General features: G+C 37.0%; 3 protein-coding genes across 4 annotated transcripts in view; 2 read left to right on the plus strand and 1 right to left on the minus strand.

Moving 5' to 3' along the window:
* SLC39A10 (solute carrier family 39 member 10) overlaps positions 1-3,734 on the plus strand; it is a 66,805-nt gene extending 63,071 nt beyond the window's left edge. For both annotated transcript variants that reach the window (XM_074910827.1, XM_074910826.1), the window contains exons 10-11: positions 510-678; positions 1,573-3,734. In XM_074910827.1, coding sequence (XP_074766928.1) covers positions 510-668 — 159 coding nt within the window. In that variant the 3' untranslated portion in view covers positions 669-678; positions 1,573-3,734. The remainder of the gene's footprint in view (positions 1-509; positions 679-1,572) is intronic.
* Positions 3,735-3,790: 56 nt separating this feature from the next.
* DNAH7 (dynein axonemal heavy chain 7) overlaps positions 3,791-21,011 on the minus strand; it is a 116,454-nt gene continuing 99,233 nt past the window's right edge. Inside the window, exons 53-63 of the mRNA XM_074910712.1 lie at positions 15,735-15,911; positions 14,636-14,797; positions 13,673-13,873; positions 12,701-12,862; positions 10,939-11,124; positions 10,073-10,210; positions 9,180-9,410; positions 8,003-8,155; positions 6,014-6,191; positions 4,526-4,629; positions 3,791-4,141 (exon numbers count right to left, since the gene is read on the minus strand). Coding sequence (XP_074766813.1) covers positions 3,935-4,141; positions 4,526-4,629; positions 6,014-6,191; positions 8,003-8,155; positions 9,180-9,410; positions 10,073-10,210; positions 10,939-11,124; positions 12,701-12,862; positions 13,673-13,873; positions 14,636-14,797; positions 15,735-15,911 — 1,899 coding nt within the window. The 3' untranslated portion in view covers positions 3,791-3,934. The remainder of the gene's footprint in view (positions 4,142-4,525; positions 4,630-6,013; positions 6,192-8,002; positions 8,156-9,179; positions 9,411-10,072; positions 10,211-10,938; positions 11,125-12,700; positions 12,863-13,672; positions 13,874-14,635; positions 14,798-15,734; positions 15,912-21,011) is intronic.
* LOC141962604 (baculoviral IAP repeat-containing protein 5.1-like) lies at positions 16,969-20,319 on the plus strand. The gene is made up of 4 exons (XM_074910940.1): positions 16,969-17,106; positions 18,179-18,288; positions 18,611-18,725; positions 20,125-20,319. The coding sequence occupies exons 1-4, from the start codon at positions 16,969-16,971 to the stop codon at positions 20,317-20,319; spliced, it is 558 nt and encodes a 185-aa protein (XP_074767041.1).

Genomic DNA, 21,011 nt, shown 5'->3' on the forward strand with positions numbered 1-21,011 from the left:
GCTATTTTTCCCATATTTAAAAGGGACATGCAGGTGAATATGTGTAAGTATGTAACATGACAAACAAATAAGTTAATCAGCAAAGTCATTGTAAAGGGTGTATTTATAGAAATGTAATTACTGTAGAAATAGTCAAAGGTTTTTATTGTGTTTATTTGAGCATGACTTAATTTTAATTGAGTAAAAACTCGAAAGAGCAGAAGTTGACTAATGCTGGGCTGGTCCTTATCTTGAGGAACTTCAAGTAGATGTGTGATCTAGTAAAAGCTTAAGAAAAAAAAAAAAAAGTCCAAAGGAAAGGCAAGGCATTTTTAGTTTGTTTTGTAAATACATGATGTGATCATATTTTTATCAAATATAGTGGTTAAGTAGAGCTGAAGCTTGTCTTAGTGCGTTGTTTTTATAGCTGAATCCTGGAGCGTTTATTCTTGACAATAGCATTTTGTAAACTTGTCCGTGTGTAAACGGAATAGGGGTGAAGTAACTTGCTAAATTGTTTTTCCTTTTAGCTTCCAGAAATGCTTCATGGAGATGGAGATAATGAAGAGCATGGTTATTGTCCAGTGGGGCAGTTCATTCTTCAGAATCTAGGGCTGCTTCTTGGATTTGCCATCATGCTGGTGATTGCCCTCTATGAAGATAAAATTGTGCTTGACATCCAGTTTTGACCTAATTCTGGTAATCACTGTGGTTACGATAATGTTACTGTATGGCTTTGAGTCTGCACTGTTTCACTGTATGCACATTGCTCAGAGGAAAAGCAGTGGCTTGCACTACTTACACAAGTCCAGTGTATTCATGTAGATTTACTTCTGCTTTTTTTTCTAATTCAAATCAGATGAGATTACCCAATGCATCTTCTAAACTCAAGTGATCGACAATTAGGAGATACGAAAGACAAGAAATAAATGTCAAATTTGGTGTACTATATAGAAAGCACTGCTTGCTTAAGAAAGAAAAAGTACAGTGAATGATCTACTCATTTAGGAAAATACCATTTCCTTGATACATTTGAACAGAACCTAGGAAACATTACAGCTGAAATTCATACCTCTTCAAGGGACCTGAGTAAGCTTTTAGTGCCACCTAAGGCTTAAGTCGCACATATATATCTATCTATATATTTACATATAGATATAAAGATAGATATATACAGATACGCATGCATGTGTGTGTGTGTGTGTATATGTATATTCATTCCGTACTGATTTTTCTGCACAGTGGTGACTTGGAAGTATTAAATTTTACAACAGCACACGACTGGAAACCACTGTGCTGGTTTAAATTTTAAAAAGAAACCCAAAACCTAAACACTGTTTAAATTCTTAGAGTATGCGTTAAGCTGCACTCCATTATAAACCTGATGTGTAAGAAGGCAGGCTGTTGCAATATACACTGCAAAGTGCTGTGTTCTGTCGAGGATCAGTTTGATAATGTTTTTCCTGACTAAGATTTATTTGATGTTTGTTCCTTGATATTAGTAGGAAAATGCAAAATGCAGTAGAATTAGTGTTAGCTTGAGGAAATCCCTGACGTTGGAGTTATTGAGCTATTTCTGGTTCTTTTTTACAGATGCTAAACATGTGTTGTGTGCCACTTGCAGCATAAACTACTGAAGAATTGTGGCTGTGAATTTGTGCAAACTCTTTTAACAGAGAATCCGTATGGGAATTTCTCCATTTTTTAACAATTATTTTGGACTGTTTTCTCCTCTTCATGTTAAAATAATCCAAAGTGCAAGATGCTAGTTACTGAAGCCAGGCACAAAGGTTAAAGTATGCTGTGTGTATGTAGTACTGGTAGGTTATTTACAATACTGTAATATCAGATCAAAACCTGTTTCTGCAATGCCTCAGTATCAGACATTGTAGCACCAGCCATTTCTGGCAGTAGAGAGCATCTAAGAAGATTTCTACTTCCAGCATAAAGGAGTTCATTTCTATGATATTTTTTTACAATTTTGGTATTGAAATTAGATTATTAAAAAGCAGATGTGATAGATCCATGGTTTATGTAATTTGGAAGGATAGACTGAAAATTTGGGCCTTAATGGGATCAGCTGTCCTAGATTGGATTGTGCTGACATGCTTATATTGCCAGACATGAGTCAGTTCTTCTTGTACCCATCTCCTTAAAAACAATTGTGAGTTTGTGAGGAGCGCAAGTTGATTCTTTAGTACCAGTCCTAAGCATGGTAGTAGCTTTTTTTAAAACATACAGTTCGTCTTCTTTTACGTGTATGCCAGGTAAAAGCTGTATTTTGACTATGTGCCGTAAGTTTTGTTTCGGTCTGCTTGGTGCCAGTGTAGCTGCTAAAACACTGATCCTAACGCCTTTAATGAGAGCCAGTTGGTATCTTCATTCCATTTCAAGTTAATGTGTGTTTCCTGTGGCCCTTTACTTTTTGAAGCTTCATTGGTCAATTTAGTTTTTACAGAGAGCAGCTCATGCATTTTAAAGATATCAGTTGGTTCTTGCCAGTATTTCTTCCTAATGCAGTATCAAGAAACAGTATTAAGGGTCCATTTCAAAGAAGGGCACAGTTTCTTCAGTGAAGAAGCCAAAAGCCCAGAGTTCAGGCATGCAGCCATTTGATGCTCTGAACTCAGGTTTTCTTTTTTCTTCTTTAAAGATGTTTACTGTGGGACCCCAATTAGCAAACACAGTGTTGTTAGCTTCGGATTACTGAATTTCTGCAGTGTAAAGATCCTGGGTGACATTTTTTCATAGTGCCCATGTTAGGTCACTGAGTACCATTTTCAAAGAGACTTAACTCACTGGATACCTTCTGAGGATCTAAGTTTAAACAACCTATGTTTCTTATGTATTAAACTGACCCTCAATTTACCTTTTCTGTTAATTCTGTCAAGTATAAGGAGGTCATTATGTGGTTGAAGTGATATTCTGTCAAGTCCTTTCTTAAAGTTTGTTTATTTCTTTTAATTCTTTTCAAATGAAGATATCTATATTTCAGGTAGTATATTTACTTTTGTATTAGTTGGAATATGGTTATAGATTAATACACTGCCTCTATAGGAAAATAGTTATCTACCTTCCAAGACCATCTTCATACAAGGGAAAAACATGGTCCTTGAAGGTAGGTACTGTATTTTTCATTAAATATGGGTTGTTTCCTTTTATTTTCTAGTATTTATTACAAGTTGTGAAGAGCAGTGTAACAGCTGTGGCTTCTATATGTTTCCACCAGTATTGAATTCCAAATGATTCTAATGTACACTTTTGAGTCATGTTACAGACAATCTGAATTCCACTACATTTCTACTTGGCTTCAACATTCCATTCTGCTTGAATCCAGAGTCTCATTTAACTTGTATTTGTTGGAGGGCATAAATGTTACTTGTATATTACAATGCTGTCACTGTGTGACATCCCATATGACTTTTGATGTAGATCACATTGCACTCAATCCTCTGTGATTATGCTTAGAAAATATTGTAGTTGCTAGATGCAGTGTGAATTTTTTTTTTTTTAAATTTTTTTTTCATTCCCTTCCCCATTAACAATTGAGTCTATGGTTTAAAATGTGATTACAGTCCTATAAGATAACTTGCTGAGCTATCAGTCTTTTTGTTATAACTAAATCATTTTTAAAAATTTTATAAAGCTGGAAATGATCAAATGCTGTTTTGTTCATTGTCAACAGTGTTGTGTTCATTTTATGTATGTTCCTTATAAATAAGGAGCCTTCAGAAAATAAAATTATTCAAGGAACAGATGGTTTTGTTGGCTTTTATAAGGTTTTATTGTGCACATTTGTATTTTAGCATTTTATTTCAAATCTCATGAAAGGCACAAATGCAACATTGTAAACAAACTCATTTTGATTTCTCTTTTTATGTGGTATGTCAGGACTGACAAGCATTCCTTATAAGTGATCTGGAAAATGCACCTACCTCCATAAATTGTGATATATCTATGAGTTAAGCTGACATAATAATGCCACACCCCGTCTGATCCAGTGTTCTTGCGGTTTGTCTGAAGGGAGGGTCATTGCGATGACAAAGTTGGTGGAATGGCCTGTAGTTGACAGGATCCCTCTTCTCTCGCTGGTCTTATACACTGGGGCCAGGTAACTTGGTCGCTGTGGAATGTCTGCTCTCTTACACGGCTTTAGCCATATCTGCAGTAAGGAATAAAATAATCCTTTTCATCTCAGTTAAAAAAGGGAAATAGTCTTGGCTTGGCCGAAGTATTTTGACATCGCTGGTTTTTTTGGTTTGTTTGCTTTTTAACATAGCCCTGAAAACCTGTTTCTTGTTTTCTCTTTCCTAGCAGATTGCTTTCTCTCCCAAAATATGCAACACCAAATTTCCTGTCAACGCCATTATTAGCAGAGGATTCTCAACTCCTCTCAAACTCTTGATTTCTATTTCAACACAAAATATTTCAATTACTTTCTTTTTTTAAGAATTATCCTGTTGCTTCTTTCAAGACTTGAGTATTAATTCTACAGTGTTTGTGGGTGTACAGTACTGTAAAATGTCACCAAATGAAAGATACTGACCACAGGTACTGTATCATAGAGGATTTTGGGATGAGATTCTCCTAGCTTCTTAGTTTGCCTGTTCCAGCGTGCTCCATCCAAGAACAATCCCTGGATATAGACCCCTGAATCAGAAGGAAGAGATACCATATTACACAAAAACTGAAAACTTCTTCTGGCTGAGAGCAGCAGCTAGCGCAACACACATTTGCTAACTGTCAGTTAATCGGGTGTGTGGGATCTTTCCTCAATTTTGTGTGTTCCAAGTGTTGATCAAATAACTTCGAGTATTAACACAATTTCACACTTCATTACAATTTATTACAATTACAATTCTATGAAGTTTTGTAAAGTTACAATGTCTAGTGATATCATAGTGTACCCAGCCTTTTCTGAATGTTAAATGACAGAGCTTAAAAATGATTCCACAGTAAAGGACACTATTTTTACAGCTGCTGTTATTATAAAGTTTTCTGTGTGTACCACATGTTGCCACCTTTAATGTTTCCAAACATTTGATCATATAAATCGTCTTTCACTAGTTAGTCTTCACATTGTTTCACTGCTTATGTTTCAACTTGCCACTTGCTTATACCTTTTTAAAGTGGTTCATCAAAGGAGTAAAGAAAAGAAGAAAAAAGAAGTCTTTAAATGTTTAAAAAAAATATAAATATCTTTATTTGGACATGTCATAATGACATGACAGAATGGCAGTCCTCCAGAAGCATAAAATAAGTTACAGCAACATGTTTTTCATCAGACTTGTACCTTCTTGCTCTGTAGTCTGAAAACTGTAACTTACAAAACAAAAAATAAAGATGCCCTAACAGAAAATGACTTGAACCTGACTGGATGTAGGTCTCCCAGGCAACCTGGCAAGCCCTTCTTTTTACACAACTTCCACTCAAACTGATCCTCAGAAGAGTATTAAGAACAGTTCCGTTTAATCTGTACTTTTTTTCTGAGGAAGAGCAAGCCAATGAATGTATCTGCATCTGGAACCTAAGGTAAGTAATATATAATAAAGGGGTTTGATAAAAAAATAGGGCTTTTCCCGCCTCAGAGCAGTCCCCTGTTGCACACTGTCATCATATCCATAAGGTATTTTTGTAGGGAGAGGTAGAGTAGCATTACCCAACTTCTCTACTAAATGCTTGGTTTTTGCTTGGCTAAGAAAATGTGAATCTTCAGACAAACATGCTAATGGAGTGAAATAAAGGGAAAAAACAAAAAAACTAGGCAAGCTACGTATCACTTGAAAGTTTCATCTCTTGTGGGAGGTTGAGTCCTGTAAGGAGTGTCATCTTGGTGGTGGTTTATAGCTGCATGCTAATCCAGAAGGTGAACTAATCTCAGCAGTTCTTAAGGATTTATGTGCATCTCGTGGGGAGCAGCACAGTTGTGTATGTTTTCTAGCTGAATTCATTAACTAAATTGCATAACTCGGAGTCTGCAAATTAATGTTATCTTCTGAGTACATCAGCAAAGATGTGTCATGCATTTACTTACCATCTTCAGGAGCAATTTCATATTCTTTGTCTTCCAGCACTTCATAGTCAAATTCTAGTAGGTCTATTGGAATGCTGTATTTTCTGGCATAGTTCTGCTGGGCACCTGTTAAGAATGCTTGAGTGAAGAAGAATCCTGAAATCCAGAAGACTGGTGGAGTTCCATTTTCATACCACATCTGCAGCAGCAAAAGAGAGAGGAGGAGAAAAGAAAAAAACTGCCTTTCCTTTTTTTTTTTTTTTTTGTAGCATTTAGGAAAGCAAATACCCTCTAGAACAACAGCAGAAGTAATTTCTCCCTTTGTGAATCCAGGATTGTCTTTTTCTTTTCTGAAAGCAGTGAAACTTTGGATGGCTGCCATGTCTTTTTAAAATGTCACTAGCTTCTGTTTTAAAAAAAAAAACAACAACCAAACAAAAAACCTACCATCAAATAAAAAAAAACCAGCACTGTTGCTGGAAGTACTTAGTTTATGTGAATGACTTAGTCTGAGTAAGTCTGTTAAACATGCATCATCCTTGTAAGTTCACCGAATGAGCGTTCAATTCTCCTTCTCTCCTTTGTTATTGAAGGCTGTTTAGCATTCACCTTTGTTTCTCGATGACAGATTTTTTGCAGGCTGCTTTCTCTCTGAAAGGGTCATGTTTCCCTCTCGGGGCCAAAGTCACATCGTCATAAGTATGTACAGCAAGTTGAAGATGAGGAGGGATGATTTCCTCATGAAGAGGATATGTAACCTAATTAAACTTCTGTGCATTTGGGGAGGGGTGTGGGCAGGGTTTTATTTTTGTTTGGTTGATTTTTATTTTTTTTAATAGCTTACACTGTGGAGACATGTCTATAAAAGATCTTTAAAAATGCCAAAATTAATTGAATTTGGTTGTAAAATATGTGAGATCTGTTGCAATGGTGAATATTTACTACATACTAGAAGACCTTTTTCTGATTTTTGAGAATACCAGTTTTGAATAATGCCTGAAAAAATTTTGCTACAGTTATCCACTATAGAGAATTACAGTGAAGATAACTAAACTACTTGTCTCTACTACTAAGTAGTTTTCCTCCCAAGAAAGAAAAAATAATCCTCTTAGCTATTGGCAGTCCTCTGTACAAGTTTAATTTCTGTCTTGGATTCTGTTCAAGAAATGGCACTTTTGTCTTTCCACTGCTGTCAGGCTTGCTACAGATGAAAGCAGGAGGTACTGAGGTGTGTTGACTGGGTGATGTGTGTCCAGAAACATAAAATAGAGGTTCTCTGGAAATGCAGATTTTGTGAATAGCCTCCTGGATCTGATACTGGATGCTTATTTTGATTTTTATTTTTTTTTTAAGTTAGTTATGGTATTTGTTGCTAGATCTTTTGTCTTGAGACCTGTTCTTACAACAGGTATGGAGCAGGCAACCTGATATCAGATTGGTTTTCTTCAGTTGATTGAGATTACTGAGCCACAGAATGGTGCTGAGACTCTAGATAACTTCTCGTTTAAAGTCAGTTTTGGGAATCTGGACTACAGATGAAGGGACCCCACTGATTCTCCCTAACTCATCCAGCTTTCTTCTCCAGCACTCTACTGAAACCTTGGTATTTGACTTTAACATGAGATTTTGTGTTAGAATGTTTTACTAATTTCAGTTTGCTCACTGGAAAAGAAACTCAGCAGTATTTTCCTAAGTCATTAGCACCATCAGATCTGTGTGCAGTTTAAGAGGCCCTTAGTAAATTCACTGCAGAAGGCTGTCATACAGTATTACTGATGTACTGCAGCTCTCTTTGTGAGGTGTAGCATATGTGGCAAATCGTAGTGCTGCATCAGATGCTGTGATGAGCAAGTGGCTATACAAAACATGCGCAAATGAACTGAACTTGACCTGTCAGTTATTCAGTGGAAGTAATTTGCGTGTGTGTTCACTTGTGGACATGTCACCTGACATCAGCAGACAAAAACAGTAAATGCTTTGAACAAACCCATGTAAATGGGGATTGCTCACCTGTAAGAACTTCAGTCTGCTAAGGAAGTCAGTCACATAGCTGCCCAGAGGCTTGAGGCTTGGGTAAGACTTACTCATCCATAGTCCTGGAATTTTGCCTTTCAGAATGCTGTTTACCACTTCTTCCAGTTCAGCAGACATCACTACTAGCCCCTAAAAGAAATTTTGGAAAGGAAGAAATCAACATACTTTGCTTAACAGGCTTGTTTTAATGATTAAGAATCAACATAGTGCTCTGTCCAACAGATGTATGAACTTGCTAAGTCAGACAGGAGCAACACTGAAAGCAAGCATAATGGACATCATGGATTTCACAAAAAGCTACTGCGGTCTTCTGTCTGATCTGGTAGTGAGTTGTACATTGGTCAGGGAAAAGGTCTATACCCTCTTTTGGAGAAAACTGCTCATATCGGAAAATTCTCCCTTGCCATCCTTTCTCAGAAACATGGTCTTCCCAGAGCACTTCTAAGTTTTACTAACTGTAAATGCTCCTTTTTAATACTGTTTAAAATTTCCTCAAAACTCTGCAACATTGCTGCAAGTGCTTTATTGTAAAGCAGCAAACTTCAGCTCGTAGCTTAGCTTTAATGGGGAGAGGAGTCAGGTTTGGGGGTGGAGGTTTTTTAAATGTCTCATCAGCCTTGAGCTATAATAGGATAAATAAAAATTACCCAAACGGACTTTTTCCTGGTTTTTTCTTTTTTAAATTTTTTATAGCTATAGCTTTTGATTCCTACTGAGAACAAACATTGAGTTAGGACTGTGATATCTTAACTGGAATCCTCAGTAGCAGTGTTTTGCTGTTTGAGGTGTTTTGGAGACATGCTTTCATCTGTAGGAAACTGTGTGAGGTGCTTCAGCCTTTCATGCTAGTGAGGCAGAAAACCAGATGTGAACCTAATTACTGCTTGTCTTATTTGTTAGCAGATCTGTAGTTTAAAACATCCTGGTTTGGTTTCTCTACAGTAGGCACGATAGTACTTTTATATTCCAATGTACTAGTATCAGCTTTAAGATACAGATCAATAAATCATTTTGGAGTCCAGATTCTTTAAAGTGTTTGACTGACTGATCTGAATCAGATTTTAGGGTCAGTTCTCTGGGTACTTGCACTGATAGCTCAGAGATTGAGTCTAGGTTCTAGGGTATATTCCCTTAAAGGTTATCTTCAGCTCACCTTTATTGCTTTCTGGATGTTAACACAGGAGTCCCGTATTGTTTGCAATAACTTGTTAAAGCGTCCCATCTCCTGGACAAGCACAGTATTCATGCTTTGAGTGTAAGTGGTTGGATATCTTCTCATTGCTGCTTCAATGTCAAAATTTGGAGGAAGTTTGTTTAGGATGTCACCTGTGACTTCATGAACAACTTCATCAGTGGATTTTGCACCACCACCAGATGTCTGAGACTAGAGAGAGCCAAAAATTTATATTTATTTTGAGAAAAAGAGGATTTAGGAGAGTGAGTAGTTAAAAGGCAGGAAAATAGAGCTGTTTTTAAAGGCACTGTTTAAAAGATCGTTACAGTTTCAACACTCTTCCCCTGCGATTGACATTCATTTGTTTCAGAATTTCCTACATTGTTACAATAAGTTATTAACTTAGAACTAACAAAATCTGGTTACCTACAGGTTTGTAAATCAATCTTTCTCCCCTCATCTCTGATGTACCCATCAGCACCACTGGCTGGCCAGGTGCTGTGAAACAGCGCAGAGCAATGCTGAGCTCTGTCTCGCTGTCCCTTCAGGTCCCTCTTGCTCTCTGTATTTTCCTCATGAAGCTTACAGGAACTATAGCACCCCTAGGTTGTACCTGGCTTACAGACTTAACTGAAACTGTCCAAGAAGTTGAAAATTGTTAAAAGCTGGAGGGAGTAGAAGATAGGCAAACTCAATGTACAAAGTCCTTAGGAAGACAGGAAAAATACAAAACCAAAAAAACCTTAAAAGATTCTTAAGTGGAACAATACAACACAATAAGGTACAGTAAAAACTGGAAAAAAAAAACCATATTAATGGAGACGAGTAGAAAGTTACGGTAAGATGGTGTGTGGTTTCTACTCTTTACATACCTGTGTAAGAAGTATGTTATCAAATAACAGCTGTGTTTCTGACTGATCCTTGGTAATATCAGCATTTGCGTTCATTCCAAATATCTCTGGGGAGGGATTCAGTGGAAGTGTCTTTGTATATTCAATATAGCTTTGGTACTGACAAAAGGAATAAAAAGAAGTACTCTAGACTTAAGATGCAGAAATAGCCAAACAGCCCCTGACATGACAGGCTGCAAGCTGTGTCTCAAAACCACTACACAAACTTTCCTAGTGTAATTAATACAGTGTGTAAACTAAGATATAAAAGGAAATGCAGGGGCTGACTGTGCCTCACAAATTGCTTTGGTCTATCCTCTTACCCTGAAATCAGGATTGGCTTTGCTTAAATAATTCCTGACAAAATTTCTGACAGCTGTGGGAAATTCTGTTACAAAATAAATTACCTAGTGCAAAGGACTGCAGCCCCTTTCTGGGCCCACTGCTTGCCCAGTTTCTGAAGGTATTTTGCTGATGTGTAATGTAACTCTCCTGTGTGATAAATTAAACTGATTACTGTGTCCTTTCTACCTCCAGCAGATAATGATCAACTAATTCTCCTATGCCTACTTTATAATGCTTTTACCTTCAGCAGACTGTTTCTCCCTTATTGTCCCCTAAGTGTGCTGCTGACTCACACACAGCAAAGTCAATTTAGTTGCTAGTGGGTTTTTTACGTCACTTCCATTTCTTAGAAGTCACTGAAACAAGTCCTAATACAATGTGAGATCAAGCCACAAAGCAAGCAGTGACAGCAGTAAGCACTGAGGCATGTATCCGCCAATAAAGATGGATCTATTTTTTTAAAAAATAAGATGTTGGTAATTCTGTTGTTCTGCGATACTTACATCTCCTTCAGCAGGAGCAAAATAGAGGCCACTTGTATCAAATTTGTAATCTACATTTGTAATGATTTCCGAGGAAAAGAACGTGTTTAGAACACTACGGAGCGTACGCCGATCCCAGTCATCAGTGACTCTTCCACCATAATTACATTCTCCAGTCATATAACGAAGAGCATCATATGGCACCTCCTGAAAAAAGGCGAGACAATGATCTGAACTGCAGCCTAGCGCTCCTCTGGACAGCCATATGGGCATCACTGTAATTTGTTTGGAAGTCAGCCAGAATTCTCACTGGAAAGTTTAAAAGCTGTTATTTATTTCTGCTAGTTCATGCTTGTACCATTGCTCTCCTGATCCTCAGATACTCTAATAATCATCCATCAAGTCACCCAGCATTGCTTTGTTTGAAGAATAATAGCACCAAAAATTTCCATAGTAATGCAGCTGGAACTCCCTGAGTGCAAGTTTATGGAAAAACCTCAAAAATTATCTCTTTTGTTTGGCTATACATACTTCTAAAATAAATGTATGCTGTCACAGGGCCATAGCTGTGCTCATAAATTTTTATTTTTATTTTTTTTTAGAAAATAAAATCAGACATGCTTAAAGTTGAGGTTGGTAAAAGCTAGAATCCTCTTAGGTGCATAAAAGGAATAACTTATGAGTGAGAAGAGATAAATTATTTACAGCAAGTCAGGGCAAGAGTGGGTGATATGCTGAGAACTGGGCTAAAGCAAACCAGTTCAAAAAAGTACCAAGAAATCTGTTTACTATGTACAAGTCCTTATCTTGCAGGAAAAAGAATGCTTCCCTCCCTGCTATGCACTACATTTGCTCTTAAGCTTTGGTCATGTAAGGGGAGGGCATCCTCCTCAGGCCCCTCTCTTCAACTCTCCCACAGGAAAAGAAACACACACCTTCATGAAGTTGCTTCCTCATGCTGAATCACAATTTACCTGTTAACCACATCGGTAACCAAAAACACTCTAGGCTGACAGTGGTTTGGAAAATAACACCCCCTGCCTGATCCCAACCATAACTTTTAGCAGATTCTGGCTATAGCGGGTTGCTTAGGAAGCTGGAACATAAAGAAGTATCATGTATTGCTAGCAAATTCCAGAGAGGCTTCTATGAAACAATGCCTAGCTCTGCAAACAGGGAAGAAAACGTCATCAAATTTACACAAAAAGATCATGGTTGTTAATCTGCAACAGTCCAGGGTCTAGTATTATCCCTATCATTGAGTAAATCACAGTTAGCAATTAAGGGTTTTAGTACGATATTTTATAGCTTGCAGTAACATTGCCAAGAGCTGAATCCACAGTCCCTGACTAAAGACAGGATAGGATTCCAGTGACTAAGGCAACTAACTCTATGGAACAAACACTGCTCTCTTTTGCATGGCAGAACTAAACTGTAATTTGAAAGTTCCCCATACTAATTATATACTGATCATGCTACACTAAACCACTTAATGTGGTTGGTTAGCACCAGTGGAATAATCTCCCCAAGTCTGGATTCCCCAGCATTGGACAGTTTCAAATTTCTGCTGGACGTGGTACTGGGCCACCTTTTCTTGGCAAAAGCACGGTCTAGACAAGTTGACCAGATGATCCCTTCCAACCTGGGATTCTATGATTCTATTGCAAGTGGACCTTGGTTTCCAAACTGTTTCTGTGGCAGCACTCAGCCTGCATCAGTAAATGCACAAACAGTCCTAGAAAATGCAAGCAAGGACCAGTGAGCACTGTGAGCAGTTCTGTACCTCGTACTGGTCGAGGAAGATGTGCAGCTGCTGCACGCTGATGCGTAGGTCAGTCTCATTGAATTCGTATGGAATGTTCCAACCCAATGGCCCAAAATTCCGCCTTTCTTGCACCAGCGCGTGGAAGAAGCAGAGCCCATACAGCAATGTCTTGAACTCGGCCTTAAAACCAAATGCAACACCATTAATAATTCATGACTGGTTTAAACTGTTTCATTTTTTCTCACATACTGCACAGCAGTGGTCTGAGTCACTCAAAACCCAGCTCCTGCTCTGGTAACAAACATTTTCTTGATATACAAAGGCCTTCATCGGGAAGTCATCAAACCATCATAAGCATCAGTTATAAATATTCCCTTAAATCAGTGTGAATCCTCAAAGCAATTTCATTTTTAAATCTATATATGTGTATGTAATTAATATACATGACACATACAACTAGGAGTATAGGACCATGTAGATATGCATTTTTTTTTTTACACCACTATTATAAAACATTGTTCGCCCAATATTTTTTTTTTTTTTCCTCACAATCAAGATAGATTTCAGGCCGTTAAAGAAAAACTTCAGGTAGGAACTTTTGTTTTGTTTTTCATTTGAGACCATTTGGCAAAGTATATGACCTAATTTAGAAGAATTACATTAATTATAGAAAAATAATGTAAAATATGCTTGCAAACAGACATCCAGTTTATGAAAAGAGTGGCTAAGATTTTTCCAAGTCTTACATTTTTTGAAACTAAAGAGATGTATTATTAATGCCATACCACAAAATTTCAGTTGAAGAAGTAGGAGAGAAACAATAAAAATTAAATTTACCTTACTACTACCAGTAATCAAAACCAGATTCATTGCAGTGGAAGACAACCATTTAATTTGGGAAAAGGTATTTTTTTTCCCCCCAGAGCACACATACAGAGTCATCAGCGTCTGCTGTAACTGATTTCAAAGTTACAATACAACAGTACTAACAGGTTTTTTGCAGCTGTTGAAAAAGTCAGGATCAGATATTGGATCCATCAGGTACGAACGAATTATATTGGCCCGTAAACCTTTTGGTGCTTCATTAGTCATCTTCACTCCATTCTGAAGTACAGACACCGGGAATGTGGCAGATGGGTAACTGGTGAGCCAAATTCGGAAATCTGGATGTGTTGTATCAGGGTTTAGCTCCTATAATAAACACGTATAAAAACAGGTAATTGGAATACACAGTAGATTAATACATACCTCAAGTGTTTTTATTAAAACAAATTTTTTTTTAACTGGGAAAATACACCAGTTCAAAGCTTAATTTCTCAGATGCTTTTATGTAATTATAGTGAAATTCACAGTTACAAATTACAACTTCCACAGCTGGTGTATTTTTTATTCAAGACTTCAGTATTTTGAACTAAAATTGGTCTTCTCTGTGAATGCTTGTGGAATATATGAACAAAAGCAAGTGCAGGCTCTATACCACAAGAGCAATGGAATATATACTTTGTCCATTTACTGCAATGAACATCATACAGCTGTTCTGGGAAGGGCTATAATAATGATAATATGGATACAACAGAAATGTGTTAAGCTTATTAAGGGGGGAGAAAAAGAAATAAATATACACCAGTACCTCTTTGAAAAAAGCTACAGCTGTTCAAGACCAAAATTCCTTAACATACTGGTTTTCTGCTGTAAGAGATATAGGATGATAGCTTTTGGCCTAAAGAGTGTTGTAGCGGCTGGAATTTACTGTTCACGGAATGGGCCCGACCCGTGTTTGTGAGCACTTTCTATTCCAGCAGGCAGAAGGAAAAAAGACAGAATCAATATATGATGATTACCCTTATATGATGGAAATCATCATAAAGTATGCTAAACTGGCTTTTCAGTTGCCTGTATGGATCAGACATGCCTTCAAAATTATTTATAAGAAGATGATAATACTTAATTTACCTCACAGACTCTTTCCAGTATTGGCATCCATGAACTTGCTAGATGGCAATTTTGCAAAACTATCCATGTTCCTTCCTTTACTGCCTTCTCTATCATTTTCATGGCTATTGGGCCTTGGCCTTGACCAAGTGACAGAGAACTAAGCTTTGTATCACCATATCCCTGCATATAGAAAGCATATTATGTTAAGAATAATATTGCATAAATACACTGAACCTTCTAGTATGAGAGTTCACATCTGTATGTATTCTTGAAATATTCAATGTCCAGTATAAAATATAGTTTAAATCTTTTTTTTTTTATGTCATTCCAGCTGACTAAAACCTCTTATCTATCTTCCAACTACACATCCATTTAATCCAGAACTGTAAAATTCTGACAGTTTCAAAATACTCCCAAAAACAGTACGCTTTTAAGGACGTAGACAACCTACTATAAAATGCAGGATACATTTGCAGCTTGGTGGTTGGAGACTTGAAGTATGTCTGTCAATTTACAACAGCACGGAATTCTAACAGAATAATAGTCAGGAAATGCAAGAAATACATCTTACCAGAAACCAACAACTTTCTAGTATTATAACGATACTCTTCTACATAAGAACTGATAAAGGCTGTTGGGGATTTTTTGTTTTAAATCCTGTAATATTGACAGTCGAAGCCAAAAAAAAAATCCGTATTTGAAGTCTAAGGTTTAAATGCCACCCAAGACCCTAAGGTCCTATATTACTACAGTGTTTTTTAATGAAGTAATATGTAATTTATTAGAAAAAAAAACCCACTTTTTCAGATAACATGCCTCACAATGAACATTTATAATATTATGGTTTTGTTCCTTTTTTCCATTTTCCATTTGAGATTACACACTAATAGATCATGACATCACATTATATTTAAATATGCCAAAATATTTAAGATACAATTTCTTATAAATAATAGGCAAATTATTCATTCCTAAAACCAAGCTGCTTACTTATATTAGTGCTTTGTGGCATTTCAACTTTTACTTAAATGAAGTTCCTTGTTTCATACAACTATAGGTGCATGTGCACACACACAAACATATACTGTATTAAAAACGTCTGTAGATAATACAATACCTGATCATCAGCAAACTTAACAAGGGCTGCCATGGGGTCGGCACCAGGAGAAAGTATGAATATCAGTGGTGTACAAGAATGACTATCAGAAAATGCTTTTGACAAATCAAATGGAGGTGGCTCAATAAATGGACGGCCTAGGTTGTGAATGATAAATTCCTGCACCATTGGTATTATCTAAAAAAAAAAACAAAAAAAAGGAAAACTAGAATTTAAGTGTCCTGGCTTTGTGTAAGCATTAACACGCATTACTCTAAACATTTTAATATAACTTTCAAGGACAGTACTCCTGCATATAAAATTAGATACAAGTACAGTCCCAGAGGAATAAATGATTGTAAATCAAGGCAAAAAAGGTGCTCTAAGAAGGTTGAAAACAGAATTCCTATGCAAATGTTCCTTACTCTTATTTCTGTCACCACATCTGGACAGACTAATGGGCTGGTAGAGGAAGCTGGAAATTTTTCTGCACTTCATCTATACTATGGAGAGGTTTTCAACTCTGCAGTCTCATAATGCAACACCTTTCAAAGGTGTTAAGATCTTGTCTTAGAAAACTGCTGTGTACCACAGTCTTGTACACAATGGTGTTTAAACTTCCTACTGAAGTTAACTGGGCTCTGCACCAAAATGAGAGACAATTTATAAAATGACAGCTTAATGCTTTCATCCTGTAAACCCTTACAGATATGATTCTTTTAAATATCACCATTCGTTCTATCTCTGGAGACATTCTAGAATATTTTACAATAACCACCTCCCCTTTAAAGAAATGCAACAGTGTTTGCAAATGTGATACTAAGATTTAATATTTAACACAAAACTCAAGAAACACTAAAGGTTTCAAGATAGCAGTGTTAATTCAATCACTTTGGTCACAATCGGAGTAATATTTAAAAAAAAAAAAAGTAAAATTGCTGTCTTTGTAGCTAGAGTTTTTAACTTGCATTTTTGACATCTGAATTATAGAACTTGTGATTTTCCTACTGCATTAGCATAGGTACTTTCAGTTAATAAATATATAGTGTGCTGAGTACACAGAATGTGACACGGGAAGAAAAAAGTTCCAGTAGCTTCATTCCTCTTGATTGTCCTGCTCATAAAATCACTTCTGTTTTTACTTACTTCCAAACTTACCCTGCTTTACAGGTGCAATGTGTAACCAATTAGTGCAATGCCTTAAATTTGAGAGCAGGAGGGAGGTTCTAGGCTATCCTAATTGCAAGCTTTAACGATGGAGATGCTCTTGAAAGAGCTTGCTTCAGCTTCTGAGCTCTTGGGTGATTTTAAGAATATGTATGAATATGAGAGCCGTTTAAAAACTTTCACAAACTGGCCTTTTGTGGAGAACTGCAAGTGCACTCCAGAAAATGTAAGTCTGAACGTGGATATTTTGACTATGCCTTTATATATATATATATATATATATATATACACACACACTGTGGCTGAATTGTTAAGTATATTTATGTTCAAGAAGAGTTGTGAGCTTCCACTAAGCCTGAAGAAGATGAAGAGTTGAATACTCCAACTTTCCTCTGTTCCCTGCTCAGAAATACTGTAGTAGGATGGCTGGCTTCTGCATATCCAGTTCACTAGACTAACTACAGAACTGAATATAGTTACTTTTGTTTTAATTTTTTTTTGTTCTTGTCATTTAAGAGTATTTTGTAGTCTTTCTGATTGCAAATTTTCATTCACAAAAAAGAAGCCTACATTAGAAGAAACAAGGACGCATCAAGCAGGAAGGATTAAGTAGCAGAATGATCACTACTTAAAATTCAGAAATTGAAATTATTTAAATTTTAGAAAACTTAATGTTTATGTCCCTGCAGGCTTTGACTTGAGCATTAAAAAAATATATATACCCCCGACTTCTACTTGGGCATACACATGAAACTTCAGGCTGAATCTCAGATGAGTCATACTGCAAGAGCTGAGGAGGTGTGAAGTTTGATGACTGAAACTCACTTAATTTTTAGTGTTCTCTAAAGTGACAGGAAAACATAGAAGTTAAAGATGTGGCATTGCACACTTTTTATATTTAAAGGTTTTTTATGTCCATGGTCTTATGCTATGTTTTTTCTCTGAAAATATTCTTTAAAGCCCTGGCTATGGCAGATTTCACGTGCTGCTACTGAAATGCCAGTGCAGCATGGCACCTACTAGACATTATCTGGGGGAACAAAGCTACTCTGGTAGCCTGCAGACACCAAAGCTATGCAGAAATCTGTTCACTACTTGTAGCCTATTCCTTGTTCCTTTACTAGTTGTTTATTTATCTGCTTGCAATCCTCACACTAAAAATTTATTTTACAGCCTGATCTGTGCTGATAGACACTGTGGGGAAAGGCACTGTTTGCAAGCTCTCAGAAACAGTTTGCTGATGTGAACATGCACAGTGTGTTGGATGAGGCTCTAAATTTCTAAACTGTCACCTGCAGATGGCAAAGGCGGGTTTTGTCCACTGTCCAAGTGCAAATGAACCAGATGTGGCAAAATGTTTCTTTTGCTTGATAGAACTGGAAGGCTGGGAACCAAATGATGACCCATGGTAAGCACAGATGTAACAATGTTCTTGAACTAAACATCTTTGACAACATCCCCTTACTCATTATAAAATTACCAGTTTCTCTGTAACAGCTCACAAAACTGAAGCCTACTGAAACTTTATCTCTGCCAGTAACCCTGAAGTAGTTCAAATAGCTTTTATCTGAGATCCACTAAAATCTGTTTTGTATGTTTTCTGTCTGATACTTTTTCTACTGATAGACAGTAGAAAAACTGAAGAGACCTGTCTGTTAAGATTTCTTCATCTCTTGTAATCTAACTTTCATGGGTTTAATATCTGTTCTTATTTTGGGTTTATGTTGCAGGGAGGAACACACCAAACGTCACAGCTGTGGCTTTTTATCCCTTAGAAAGCCCTTTGATGACCTGACAGTGGAGGAGTACTACATGCTGGAGATGACACGGGTGAGAACCTTCCTTGTAAGTGTTAACCAAATAATCCTAATATAACATTCAAAGCTAGAATCTAAACAGGAGTTTCCATGCATCATCACCATGGAGACTTCCAGGCATCAGCAAGGAGTGATTGTGTAAAGCTAGAACGTGACTTATTCTGAAGTATTCTGAAGTAATGATTTACATGCATTATTGACTAAGAAATCTGCACCTAAACACTTCTCAGTGTAGTCTGTTGTCTAGTATTTGAAGGAAAACCTTCCTTCAGAAAGGTTTTTCCAACAACTCATTACAGAAAAATAAATAATCAATCCAGGAAGCTCTACAATGAGCAGCTCTCTCTTTCTCAGGAGGAATGAACAACACATGTGAGAAAACAAAGTTTGACCAGATCACTGCTTCAGATGTCCAGTTTTACAAGTAAAGCAGTTTAAGCTTTCAAACTTGAAAGCCCATTTCAAATGTTTTACAGCTATCCAGTTATTCTTCCCCACTTCTGGGATTTCATGCATGCCATAGTCTTGATATACACAAAAGCACACAAAACTGAGCTGCTTCAACTAGTTGATCCAGATCAGCTGATCCTCACTATATGACCCCTAATCCTATGGGTAGTAAGAATCAAGTGAACCAAGTTCCTTGATGAGGCACAGTAAAGGTTCTGCATCTTACTTCCTAGTGAGTTTGCACAAATAAGATCTTTGCCTTCTTGATAATTTTCCATATTGAAAATATACCTGGTGAGTATCAAGGTTAAGTTCCCTATACAACTGACTCGGGTACATAAAAATAGGATCACATGCTGCAGTGGGAGCAGTCTGTTATCTTAAAAGGTGGACTAAGAGTGAGAAGATGATGTTATCTAACCTGAACAGTGAATTATTTAGAGTGGTGTTCCAAGGTACAAAAGGGGTCTTTGCCATAATATTACTTTATTTCTAAGCTCAACATATAGAAAACTTGAAGCAGCAGCTTCCAGTGGGGACAGTTTGCCCCCAAGAATACTGTCACCAGTATTGGAGGGTGATGCACTAGGGCAGATTCCAACACATCCTGAGAAGCAAGATCATGCCTCTTCACCCAGAAGAAAATCAGACTCAAGTCTCCCTCCCTGATGTGATTTAAACTGCAGGTTCACAATTTACTTTAAAAGACAATGTATACTACATATAACCAAAAACAGTCAATGAAATAAGCCCTGCTGTCAAGGCTGGTAGAGGAGCTTCTGAATCAAATGGGGGTATGCATATGAAATAGCTGCTAAACAGTTCTGAACGATTCATTGCTGGCCACAGCCAAAAGTAGACTTCTAAGCTAGAATTAGTGGCAGATCAGTGGGGTTTTGAGGATCTAAGTTTTGAATAAAGTTGAAATACAGTTAAACTGTTGAATTTAAAGTGTCAATATTTTGCTTTGCTTTAAGTGCAAAACTGGCAGAAGCATAATAAACTCTTTTGAAGAAGAAGTCACTGCAACTAGACAGCGTCTTGTGGATAACTTTGTCTCCAAGCATCAGTATACACCACTGCCTCCAGTGCCTCTCCATGACGGTCCATCTGCCCAACATTCTAAAAGCTCATCCTGCCAGTCAAAAAAATCCATGAGAAGTGAAGGGTAAAGTCTGACTCTAAAAGTTTCTCTTCTTTATATGGTACAAACATTCATATTCTTATCTGAGTATTAATATAAAGCTAAACAGCTGTGTGAGGAAGTGTAGACAACTCCTTTCTTAGGCTCTCTGGAACAGAGGTCATAACTGTTTATACTAACTCCTATCTTTAACAATGTGCTTTGTCATTATGTCTAGATGTGGACTAACAGTAGTCCCACTAACCTGTGAATGTATGAGAAATGTCTAAGCAAATACTTATATTCTGGTTTTAGTAGGTTGACGTTTTTGGAATAAAGATTCACAACTGTGAACGCCTATTGTGATATGTGCTGCATTCAAGACTTACACCTAAAGAGATTCAAATCAGAACAGTTTCTGCATCAAAACACTTTCCATAGAACAAGATGGATCTGTGTCTCTGCAATTAGCAGAGAGCTTTAAGCTAGCTCTAGCTTTAAGCACCTACGTTATCTACACTCCTGCTTACCACTAAATTATCTTCCTAGATCAGACAAAATCTACTATAGATAATGACATCCATCAAAAAGGTTACAGAAGCAAAAAGAGCAGGTGTACTGAAAAAGGAAAGTCATAAGGTTTGTAAGACAGTCTCAAGGAAGAAGAGCTCTGGGACTTTTGGTGTGTACACCAAAACTTAAAAGCTACAGGCCTACCCTTCTTAAAAAGTTTTTTTCATT

Source organism: Athene noctua, chromosome 7 (genome assembly GCF_965140245.1).
Source record: "Athene noctua chromosome 7, bAthNoc1.hap1.1, whole genome shotgun sequence".
NCBI lineage: Eukaryota > Metazoa > Chordata > Aves > Strigiformes > Strigidae > Athene > Athene noctua.

Bases quoted from the DNA above. Each gene is read 5' to 3' on its own strand.
- LOC141962604 (XM_074910940.1), top strand. From the start codon at position 16,969: ATGGAGATGCTCTTGAAAGAGCTTGCTTCAGCTTCTGAGCTCTTGGGT. The intron at 18,289-18,610 runs GTAAGCACAGAT...TTTATGTTGCAG, and splicing joins GAACCAAATGATGACCCATG to GGAGGAACACACCAAACGTC. The intron at 18,726-20,124 runs GTAAGTGTTAAC...CTTTGCTTTAAG, and splicing joins CACGGGTGAGAACCTTCCTT to TGCAAAACTGGCAGAAGCAT.